The sequence below is a fragment of the Macaca fascicularis genome, chromosome 8, assembly GCF_037993035.2.
Source record: "Macaca fascicularis isolate 582-1 chromosome 8, T2T-MFA8v1.1".
Classification (NCBI taxonomy): domain Eukaryota; kingdom Metazoa; phylum Chordata; class Mammalia; order Primates; family Cercopithecidae; genus Macaca; species Macaca fascicularis.
In genome coordinates, this window is record NC_088382.1 from 96,289,388 (window position 1) to 96,301,999 (window position 12,612).

Consider the following 12,612-nt stretch of genomic DNA (forward strand, 5'->3'; position numbering starts at 1 on the left):
CTCAAAAAAAAAATAAATAAATAAATAAATAAATCTGTAAAATAGTGATATCGTCAGTCTGTCATTGCTTTTGTTTCTTAGCAAGAATGTTTCTATAGAGAGAAACTTCCCCGCCTTAGGTATTTATTTACTTCGTGGTATAGTTTATATAGGAAAAACAAGTTAAACTGTTTGACTTTTCCCTCATATTTGCCATTTTTCAAAATTATTAAGTTGGTTCCCTAGCATCCCCTAAATGTGACCAGTGAAGTTTTTTTGTTTGTTTTGTTCTGTTTTAGAATTGCTATAAAGTAATAGATTTAAATATTAATAACTGCAATGGATTACTTCTCATAGATGCTTAAGTTATTCCAACTTTGGCCTGAGGGAATTCGTTTAAGTTTGTGCTTGAGACCATTTGGCACAACTCCAGGAGTCTTTGAATAGTTTCCTTGCTCTGTGGGATGACAAGAGCTTCAAATAACTTCTTTCTGAAGTTCTTTTTGTCTTTAATAAGCCATGTTCCAAGCTTATTTTATCTAGTTTCTGCCTCAGACTGGCAGATTAAAAGGAACCTTACTTCATTTTGGTGGAATTGGTATTTAGAGACCACAGTCCAGTGCTAGGGGTACTCACTGTTGCGGGTTATTGTCATTCATGGTTTCGAGGGCTTTTCAGTGGACAACAGAAAAGACTTTTTTTTTTAATTTAAGAAAAACTAAATCATGAAATTACACAACTATTTCCAATTCAAATATAGAATTACTGGCTGGGCACGGTGACTCATGCCTGTAATCCAGCACTCTGGGAGGTGGTGGGTAGAACACTTGAGGTCAGGAGTTCAAGACCAGCCTGGCCAACAAGGTGAAACCCTGCCTCTACTAAAAATACAAAAATTAGCCAATCATGGTGGCATGTACCTGTAGTCCCAACTACTCAAGAGGATGAGGCATGAGAACTGCTTGAACCCAGGAAGGGGAGGTCATAGTGACCTGAGATCATACCACTGCACTCCAGCCTTGGTTACATCTCCAAAACAACAACGACAACAAAAAATATTTATAGAATTACAGGGACTTATTTTATATTCATACCTTATTTCTCTTGGTTGCTAAAGATATTAACATAATTGCTTATCTGTTTTGTCTCACATGACATTAATAGTTTTAGAATAAAAATATTATTATTAAGAGTATTTTTACTGAAAACAGTTTGAGCTTTCTTTGAAGTTCTTTTTGTCTTTAAGGTGTGTATATTCCACTTTTGTTATATAGTCACATTCTTACGATTTAAAGAAATAATTCTTTTGTGTGGTTATGCTGTCACAGTCCTAGTTTCATTTTGCTTTTTATATTTAGGGATTGCTTTTTAAAAAAACCATTTGATTTAATTTTCTTTTATAATCACATAAAAAATTTACATGGCTCTAAAATCTACAAAACAAGGTACTTAAGAAATTTAACTTCTCTCCCTGTCTACCTTGCTTCCACTTTCCTCCGTGCAGATAATAATTTTTAAAAAGTTGTGTTTTATAATTTAATCATTCTGTTTCCTAAATATCTAAGGGTTTTTCTGTGTGTATATATACTCGTGTGTGTGTGTGTGTGTGTTCATATGTATATGTGTATGTATGTATTTGTATTTATGTTCCCCACCTCCAGCCCTTACATAAGCGTAGCATGCTAGATGTACACTTTCCTCCACCGTGCTTCTTTTACTTAACATATCCTGGAGATTAGAGCCAGCGAGTTTAATTATTGTTTTAGTTCTAATACTAACAACTTAATGAATCTTCGAACAAGTATTGGTTTTTAGCCTTCAAAATGATAACAAGGATATTCTGCCTTTTCCATAGGATTATTTTTAAGATAACTCACACAGGGCATGTTAATGTGTTTTTGAAAAGTTAATTTCTCAGTGTTACGTTGCTGTTATTTATTGTGTTTAAATATAAACACAAAGTCTTTGTGTTTATATTTTTGACTGTACCAAATATCTTATTTGCTTGACATTAAACTTTGTATTCAAGAGAGAAATAATTTTATTTTAGTTCTTAATGTAATACTGAAGTTAATTCAGAACTAAAGAAATCTTCAGCTCAGGGATATATCTGCATATATTCCTGTGAGATTAACAAGTGTCCTTTCATTTTCAAAAATAACAAGTCATATATGTTAAGGAATATGCAAATTTCAAAATGAAAATGAGAAAAAAATCATCCATAGTCTTACCACCTGAGTTAATCCATTTTCCCCGAATTTTATCTCACTGTATGTGTGTGAATATGTGTGTACTGAGGATGGTGATAATGGTATTTTTGAGCACTTAGTGTGCTTGAGCATTGTATAGGAGTTCTGTGGTGAATCACAGAGGAAATGGAAGGTGCAGTTTGTGCCCTTGAAGTGTTTCTATTATGCGTTCCACGTATCTACCTCTGGTCATTTGTGCATGCAAAGAAATGTGTGGTATTGGTGAAGGGGTTTCGGATATAGAAGGGTGAGATATGAAGTTAAGGCCTGGATCCATAAATTAATTAGATATGTGATCTTGGGAAAATCATTAACCCCTCTGAATCCATTTTCTCACTGATAACTTCCCTGTCTCCATAGAGTTGGTATGGCTAATGTTTGTGATGTCATTTATTTAAACCTACTCAGTGATATGTGAATGAAAATGGTTAAAGGTGAAAACAAGGCAAAAACATATGTTATGGTATATTTGACCACTGCATTTTAAAACTGTCATGTTTTTGAGAAGTCAGGGTATGATATACAGCATTATGAGCATTTATCACAAGCACTTTGATAATTCTCCCTAGTAGACTTCAGTAAGTTGCTAAGTTAGGGAGAAAGGTGATGAGATGTGTATTTACTACCAGTACTATAGAGTTAGACTTCAGGGGGTTGCCAACATGTGTAAAGTATGGTCACACATGGTTTCATGGGTTCAGAGGAGAACAAATGCTTTTTGTTGTTTGTTTTAATTGTAGGATCTATTTGGAAAGTCAGACCCATACCTGGAATTCCACAAGCAGACATCTGATGGAAACTGGCTCATGGTTCATCGGACAGAGGTGAACCTCTGAATTTGAAAAGCAGAGTGGAGGTGTTCTTTGGAATTATTGTAATCTGAGTTTTAGAAAGCTTATATTTATAAAAATATCAATCTGAGTTCAGACTTACATATAGCCAGAGATACAAGTTCAGACTTACATATAGCCATGTTCACATTTTTTTCTTTCAGTGAGGAGGTGCTACCATACTTTATGATTTTTATGTTGAAAAATTTTAAGCCCTATGAAGAACACTAAATGTATTCCTCTGCACCCCTCACCTAGATTCACCAAATGGACACACACTCCCACACACTTGTGCTCTCTGTCTCTGTTTCTGTCCCTCTCTGTCTCTGTGCTTTCTCTCTCTCTCTCTCACATACACACACACACACACTTTTGCACACATATATTTTCCTTTTGGAAAATCATCCTAATGGAGCTACAGACATAATAACTCTTATCTTTAAATGCTGCAGCAGGCCAAGTGTGGTGGCTCATGCTTGTAATCCCAGCACTTTGGGAAGCCAAGGCGGGTGGATCACTTGAGGTCAGGAGCTCGAGACCAGCCTGGCCAACATGGTGAAATCCTGTCTCTACTAAAAATACAAAAATTAGCCAGGTGTGGTAACACTTGCCTGCGGTCCCAGCTACTCAGGAGGCTGAGGCACAAGAATTGCTTGAACCCAGGAGGCGGAAGTTGCAGTGAGCTGAGATTGCACCACTGCACTCCATCCTGGGCAACTGAGCGAGACTCCACCTCAAAATAAATAAATAAATAAATAAATTCCACAGCAGGTATGTTTAAAGAACAGGGGTATTCTATACAATCAGACTTGAGAAAATTGACATTTGATATAGCTAAATGTGTCATCATTCAGTATACCATTCAACTTCAGATTTCCTCGGTTGTCCCACAGGTTTTATATGTATTTTGTTTTGCTTTGTTTTGTTCAGAATCCAGTCAAGGCTCATATTTTGGATTTGACTATTATATTCCCAATAGAGGACTCTTCTCCCTATCTTCCTTGGTGCCACTGAATATCTTGAAAATCAAGACCAGAATGTCCAACATTCTGGATTCTTCTGTTTCCTCACAACTAGATCCAGATCAAACATTTCTGTCAAAAACACTGTGTGTGTTCCTTTTCTTTACATTTTCAGGAGGCTCATGGTACCAGTCTGCCCAGCATTGATGTCAACCTTGGCTACTTGGTTAAAATGATGACCACCAGATCTCACCATGATAAAGTCTAATTTTTTCCCCCTTTTTAATTAATAAGTGATATGTGGTGTGAAACTATGAGACTGCATGAATTACCTGTTCTCTAGCACTTCAACCAGTGATTTTAGCATCCATTGATGATCCTTGCCTAATGAATTATGGGTAGTAAAATAGTGATTTTTCAAAATCTTTCATCCTTTTTACTTATATTAGCAGACGTTCCTCTTTCATCTCTTCTCTCTCACTTTCTTTCCTTTTATTTTTAGTATCATTATAAATTCATGGATTGTTATAACAGTGTATGCTTTGTGTTAACTCATTACTCTATTTTTGCTGCTCAGATTAATCCAAGTTTGACCAGAGAGAGCTCCTAGTCTCTAAAATGGCTCTTGGTTTTTCTTTTTGACCTCATTTGTCTTTAAGCATTCTCTTAAGTTAGAGTATGTTCTCAGTTCTCCTTGTACTTTTTCTGTCCCAGAGCTGGTATGAGCTTGTCTCTTAATAAGCTCTATTTCTGCAGGACGGTAGTAGTATTTAGACACTGACATCTGAGTGCTAAATGTGCTCATTGCTACTGGATATCATTGCTTTTAGGCCTTTTCAGTGGACAAAGCTAAGAAATTTGTATATTTGTGTTTATCTGTTTATTATGTATGTACATATGGTATTAAAATTTTATATTATAAATGTGGACTTACTTCTCCAATTCAATTCCAACATAGTGAGTTTCTTATTCTGTATTACCTTTTTTTATTTCATATTTGAATCTTCTGTGCCCTGCAATAAAACCATGGTTGCTAATAAAATCAATAATCCTCTGCAGTTTTTTTTTGTTTGTTTTTTTTGTTTGTTTTTTTTTGAGATGTAGTCTTGCTCTGTCACCCAGGCTGGAATGCAGTGGCACGATCTCCACTCACTGCAACCTCCACCTCCCGGATTCCAGCAATCTCCTGCCTCAGCCTCCTGAGTAGCTAGGATTATAGGCGTGCACCACTACACCCAGCTAATTTTTTATTTTTTTAGTAGAGACAGGGTTTCACCATGTTGGCCAGGCTGGTCTCAAACTCCTGACCTCAGGTGATCTGCCCGTCTCGGCCTTCCAAAGTTTGGGGATTACAGGCATGAGCCACCACGCCCGGCCATCCTCTGCAGTTTCTAAGTGCTCCTTGTAGTAGGTAGATGTATTTTCCAAATAGTTTTCTACTTTCCTCAGAATGTACCACAACTGTACAATTTATTACATTTTTCATGTAACAGTTGTATAATATTGTTCTAGGTAGATTTTTTGTTGAGATAGATTTTTTGTAGAAATAGTTGAGTTGATGAAAAGGTGAAGGATGAATGGTGAGAGTATAGCAAGAACCTAGGAAGGGCAGGAGCAAAATGTTAATGAACTGGAAATTTTTTCTAACAGCTCTTTGAAACCACATTTTTATAGGTTGTTAAAAACAACTTGAATCCTGTTTGGAGGCCTTTTAAGATCTCTCTGAACTCCTTGTGTTACGGAGATATGGACAAAACTATTAAGGTAATTTGAAATTTTATATATATATAAAAAATACATAAATATATACATGTTCACCTATTTTATAAAATTAATACATAAGATAGTATCTAAAGAAAGTAAATGATATAACAGACACCTATAGAGTTAAATTTTATGTGTGTAGAATAATACTAAAATAGAAATGTCTTCTGATAAGTGGCATAGTTTGAGGAGTAGGCATGTTTTGACTAATCTGTTGACCTAATGCTTAGTCAAACAGTGTCATTTCTATTTTATTCTTTATTTTAAAAAATCAAATGTCCAGTTTAATATTTTTTCCTTTTAATAAGATTCCTCTGCTCTGCTAATAGGAACCTCGAACTACATTATTTGCCTTTGGTATGTCTGTTGCAGATAGAAGCAGATGTTACCCTAAGAACTCAGAGCTTGCTTCTACCCTTAGTAAAGGAGGGGAGTGTTGATGGCATTTTTCTTCCTTATTTTCAGAATGAGATAAGTAATTAATTGAAAGCCTTTAGAAGGCTTTAGTTTTAGAGTATCAGGGAAGTGAAGTATGAACAGCAAATAGCAGATGTCTCAGTATTTTTTTAAATGTTTTTATTCATAGGCATTTATTTGAAAAAAGAGTAAAAAAATAAATAAAAGAAAACTCATGGAGTGGTGTTGAGAATGAAAAATATTTACATACATATACATAAAAAACACTTTTGTACTAGAATTATTATCTTTACATGATTACAGATAGAAGTCTTTTTTATGTTCAGACATCAGTAGATCAAAGGGATTTTTTGGTTTGTCTTTCTCTTTTTTTGATAATGAATAGGGTAAAAGCAGGCAAGGTAATGAGGAATAAGTATAAGATTTGGAGTCAGACCACAGTTCAAGATTTGACTTAGTCCTGTAACCGGCTAAGGGATCTTGGGCAGGTAACCAAACTTCTTCACATTTACTTATTTATTTATTTTGCTTATTAGTAGGAAACTTCACCTGCATTCTTCACTTTTATAATAGAGTTAAGAATTTCTACATTGCAGAAAAGCAAAAATTAAATGAACAGAAGTGAAAGTTTTGTGAAAATTTTGTAAAGGTGCCATTGTTACTGAAAAACTGCTTCATTTTTGCTGGGTGTGGTGTCTCAGGCCTGTAATCCCAGCACTTTGGGAGGCTGAGGCAGTTGAATTGCCTGAGCTCAGGAGTTTGAGACCAGCCTAGGCAACATGACTAAATACTGTCTCTACAGAAAATACAAAAATTAACTGGGTATGGTGGCACACACCTGTGGTCCCAGCTACTCGGGAGGCTCAGGTGGGAGGATCCCTTGACCCTGGGAGGCAGAGGTCTCAATAAGCCAAGATTGCTTCACACTGCACTCCAGCCTGGGTGACTGAGTGAGACCCTGTCTCAAAAAAAAAAAAAAAACCCAACTGCTTCATTTCTGAGATCCATAAAAAATTGCTTCAAATTTGTAAAGAACTTTAAAAATCAATCTAAATATGATTTGTAAGGTATTTGAAACAGTAGTGAAAATCCAGGTCCAAAATAAATAGTTGAAAACTAGCTATAAAATTATTTTTTATCATTATACCAAATCCAGACTTTTGCTTTTCCTATTAAAAATAGTAAACGTCATTAGATGTCAGACGGCAGGTAAATCTGGGGAAAAATGTCTAAGCCATGACTATTTGATTGTGTGTAGTGATATGTTAACAACAAAACAATGTTTTTTAAACTTTTTTGCTCACAGTGGCATGCTTACAGGGCTATTTTATTATAGTAAGTAAATTGATTTTCTGAGCTTTCTCTGATGAATGTCTTCCATTCTTAAAAGTTTCTTGGTTTGTTTTTATTTGTTTTTAACTATACACAACTTGGTTTGCTACGTCATCACTGACTTTATTTCGTTTAGTTCTGCATTTCTTTGCAATATCAGAAAAGTCATACATTTGTGATTCTCTTACTGTTTGAAAATTGCTTGTAGGGATAGTAAAGAATTATAGAGCAGAGAATAGAGTCAGAATCCTCAGTAGTTTCTTTGCTGTGGTGTGTTATTATTCTAGCATGTATCATTTTCATTAAGATCAAGTGAATCGAGAAATAATCATGCATGCTGCCACTTTGCCTAAAATGGGAATGCCTTACTGAATGTAGTGTTGTGTGGTGTGTGCATTCTCTTTCATATATACATATGCCCATGTGTATATATGTATACATTTATTTATTTATTACACATATGTTTATTATGTATACTATATATGCATGTGTATATGCATATTACGTATCCATTAAATGTATATGAATACATGTATATATTATATACTTGTATATACATATGCATGTGTATATATGCATATATTGTTATGCCTACCATTGTTTAAAAAGCCAATAGTACTGGTCTTTGAATTCTTGAAAAGATAAAAATTAAATGACACAAATCGTCTTATCTCAAACAGTATCTGAACATATGACAGCATTATGAATATCATGTCTGCCTTCAAGGGGACAAGAGGCAGCTTTTTCTATATATTTATTATAGTGAGTAATCAAAACTTTTAGTTTAAAAATGTTATTTACATTTCCTGAAATTTTAACGTACGAATAGTCTAAACATATGAACCGTTTTAGCCCTTCATAATCTTTACTTAGATAAAATCTTGGCCTTGTCAAAGCTTAATCTTGTCTTAGATATAAATTGGTGTTCCCTGATTGCAAATCTAAACTGCAAGGTTCTATTTTCCATAACTGAAAATGTCTGTTTAAAAAACACGAACTTATTAAAATTTTAAGATAGTTTATTTTCTACCTTATCTAAATATTACTTCCTCTAAAAATTATGGAAATTTTTACATTTCTTTTCTCTTGGCACATTAAAGAGTCATATAAAAGGTTTTTGGTTTAAAAATTGGATGCTGAGTAGGGCAAGAGTCAAACTGTCAGACTTGGTCAGTGGCCAAAATACCTGCAAAGCATTTTCTTAAAAAAATAAAATTCCTTTCTGTTACTCAAAATTGAAATTTTCAATCTTGGCTGTTTTGATTGATTGATTTGTAGTCTTCCTGAAGAATAATGAAAATAGAAGTAGGGAATGAAAGACTTCCAGTTATGATAAGCATTCATTTCATAGAACTAAGGGGAAAAATAGTCACTTTGCCAAGTAAACATATAAAATCCTGAGCATTTTAGCTTGGCAGTTAAGTGTGAGAAGGATATTAGCAAGATAAAACTCTCTATTGGCTGATGGTAAATACAAGTTGCTTCTTAGTTAAAAGTTTTTTTTTTAAAGTATAGGTTCTAAGATTTCAAAGTGTCCTTAGCACAGCTTTACTTTACCTGTGTTGGTTACCACACAAGGCATACCATCTTCTAAGACTATTTAATTCCTCTAAGTTTTAGTTCTGCAAAATGGGCATCATAGTAACAAGATTCCAACTCTGTCTACCTCACAAGACTATTTACAGAATGTGCAGGGTATATATAATAAATGTTTGCAGAAATGAAATAATCTGTTTTGAAATAAAATACTATAAAAACATTGGTGTTAAATGTTCACAATCATGGTCAGTTTTCAGCTTCCCTTGAACACTTCTGCTTGCTAGTAGTTCATGCCACCTAATTTTTCCCATTGCAAATAATATTCTAGTATGCTGGTGAATATTTGCTCTTTGACTGCTCTGTCAGCCTGTCACGAAATTACATGCAACTCAAATACTCTCACCTCTCTTCTGTCTCCTTTCAGAGAGAGAAAGCATTTAATCAGAGCCAGATCTAAGACTAGAACTCACCCTGTCTCACATGGAAATAGAGTAAATATGACCCGGTATAGATACTTCCTCAGTGGACTAAGTACTCTTAGCCTGGAATTGTTCTTTTCATTGTAAGAGTTGTGATCTTCACAATGATGCAAATCTGGCTTCATCATATGTAACTTCTAATATAAGCCTAACCTTACCAAACTGCAGCTAATGAAATATATTTTTCATAATTCTAAATTATCTAGGATTTAATTATATAAATTTTAGCTTTCTAGAATGTTAACTTCCTTTCCTTCTCCAGATAATGGTTTTTAGCCATTGCATAGTAATAAGGCAAAGAAGTGGATGAGAAAGAAGGTATACCTCCTTTTTGCCCTTTATCAGCACTTATAGAAGGCATGATAGAGGAGCTGGAAACTGCTTAATGTGGAATTGAAACAGTATTTGTGTTTTTCATCTGCCTATGGTTCTAGATCTGTTTAGATCCCCATTCCAAGGATAGCTGGGGTTTGAAAGTGTTTCAATATTGCTTCTCTAGGATATTAATTCCTACTTTCCCAAGTAGGGACTGCATATTCCATATTTTCATTTACTGTAATTAAAAGGGCACTTCATGATAGATTGTATTTATCACAGCCAATACTTTTTAATTGATTTTTATATATTTTTATTATATTTAATTTCAGGTGGAGTGTTATGATTATGACAATGATGGGTCACATGATCTCATTGGAACCTTTCAAACCACCATGACAAAACTGAAAGAAGCCTCCAGAAGCTCACCTGTAAGTTACATCTGTGCATTTTCATATACTTTATAGTTGGACTGTGTATTTATTACTGTATTTCATTTTTTTCCCACAGCATCAAACGGTTTACTGTGCTTTTACTCTATATTGTGTAATGCCCCGAAATGTTTAGTAATCACATAATCCACAATTCATACTTGGGGTATGAATTTTATTGAGCAGAACACCACATAACAGTTACTAATGCCAGATGAGGACTCCAACTACATGGAGGACAGCAAAGATGATCACAATGTCAGTCACTAGGAATAGAAGTCCAAACCTTTTGCCCATTGTATCATGGTATTGGAGTCAAGGCAAACACAATGCAGGCAAGCACTAGAGGGAACCACACTTTACTCACAGAGAGAAGAGACAGAGCAATATCAGCTTTAAAAGTAGGCATTGATTTCCATGGCCAGCAGTTCCATCCAGCAGCTAATGCAGGGCAGTTGGCCCCAGTGCGCTTGTCTAGAAGAATGACCCTGCCCCTCTCAAATAGACTAGGAAATACTGAAAGCTGGGGGCAGGCCTGGGAGTCATTAAGCACAGGCTTCAGCAGGACCAAAGAGCACTTATTGAGCCTGAAGGTATAAATGAATAAGTGAAGTAATCTAGCCCTTTTTCAATAAGAATTCAGTTTGTGGAATTTCTGTAGCTCTAATACACAATAATTTTTTAATTGTTTTTCCTTTTTTTAATTTCTAATACTCAATAATTAATACTTATGATTGTGACTGAAACTCCAGCAAGATCCTGAACCATCAAAGAATTTGTTTAACATAATTTTGTTTTACATCATTGTATTATACCACATGTATTTTTTAGTGTTTGATTCTTGGAAAACTAGTAATGACTGTCTGAAGTACATATAAGTGGCTTTGTGTTAACCAGAAGAGGTGACTTATCAAGTAATTATTGAATATCTCTTATATTATTATTAGGCAAGCCAGTGAGAATTTGAAGGTATAACTTGGAGGTGATTATAATGTCACTGTGAAGAAAAAAATTAAATGAGACACTTGAGAATAACACAGAGTATGTAACTAAATTTCGTATAGTTGTAGAAATTTAAAGAGATAGAGATCAGAGAAGACTAGAGTAGTGGAAGTTATAGAGCAGAACAACTTGAGCCAAGCCCTCAAGATGGATAGGGAGATAGGATGGGGGAAGGAAGATCATTCTTTTGGGAGAAGGAAATATAAAGCAAGAGGAGGTGTTAGATCAATTTTTAACATGTATTCCCAGTGGAAAGAGAAGATCTTTGCTGCATATTTTACCATAGAGTTGGGCTTCATATATTTGTTTTATGATGTTACTTTTTTTTTTCTTTCCTTTGCAGCGTATTTTCATTCTTTATATTGGTAACAGCTAGGAGTAATATTTTATTTCCTTTATTATACCATATTATACCATAGAGCCCAACTCTATGGTAAAATATACAGCAAAGAGAAAAGATTATGCCTCGGAACATTTACAAGAAAATTACCTGCAGAGGTAAAATTTATTTGGGGGAACTATTTTGAAAGGTATGCAATTTTAGGAATGCCTTAATTGTTAGAAATTTACCTGATAAATATTCCACATATTTAACATATTATGTAATTGTTTCAGAGTTATATTTTGCAACAGACCTATATCAGTAGGTAGTTTGATTCTAAAGGGAAAAAAGTCATTCACTTAAGTTCACACTGGCATTTCTAATATTGCTAATAAAAAGTAACATTTTTGTCGTCTCTTCCTACAGGTTGAATTTGAATGCATAAATGAGAAAAAAAGGCAAAAGAAAAAAAGCTACAAGAATTCAGGTGTTATCAGTGTCAAACAGTGTGAGGTCAGTTGGCCTTGGCTACTTATTTTTATTTATTTATTTTTGAGCTGGAGTCTTGCTCTATTGCCCAGGCTGCAGTGCAGTGGCACAATCTCGGCTCACTGCAACCTCCGCCTCCCGGGTTCAAGCAATTCTCTGCCTCAGCCTCCTAGGTAGCTGGGATTACAGGCGCCCACCACGACACTGTATTTTTTGTAGAAACGAGGTTTCACCATGTTGGCCAGGCTGATCTTGAACTCCTGACCTCATGATCCACTCGCCTTGGCTTCCCAAAGTGCTGGGATTACAGATGTGAGCCACTGCGCCCAACCCAAGCCTTGGCTACTTATAATATAATGAGATCATATTTCAAGTTCTCCTGTTAGTATGATTTATATTAAACAAATACTTGAATTTCAGGCAGTTGAAAATCACATGAGCATCTGGTCACCTTTAGCAAAAAGAATCAACTAGGGAAGAGGAAAAAAAATCAAGTAACCTG

General features: G+C 34.9%; 1 protein-coding gene and 1 long non-coding RNA gene across 5 annotated transcripts in view; both read left to right on the forward strand.

The window, feature by feature from the left end:
* CPNE3 (copine 3) overlaps positions 1 to 12,612 on the forward strand; it is a 48,775-nt gene that overhangs the window by 21,307 nt on the left and 14,856 nt on the right. For all 4 annotated transcript variants that reach the window (XM_045398471.3, XM_005563653.5, XM_005563654.5 and 1 more), the window contains exons 7-10: positions 2,969 to 3,052; positions 5,695 to 5,784; positions 10,199 to 10,297; positions 12,048 to 12,134. In XM_045398471.3, the coding sequence (XP_045254406.2) occupies positions 2,969 to 3,052; positions 5,695 to 5,784; positions 10,199 to 10,297; positions 12,048 to 12,134 (360 nt within the window). The remainder of the gene's footprint in view (positions 1 to 2,968; positions 3,053 to 5,694; positions 5,785 to 10,198; positions 10,298 to 12,047; positions 12,135 to 12,612) is intronic.
* LOC141407432 (uncharacterized) lies at positions 6,585 to 8,299 on the forward strand. Its single transcript, XR_012416486.1, has 3 exons — positions 6,585 to 6,689; positions 7,508 to 7,536; positions 8,214 to 8,299. It is a non-coding gene; the product is annotated as an uncharacterized lncRNA (long non-coding RNA).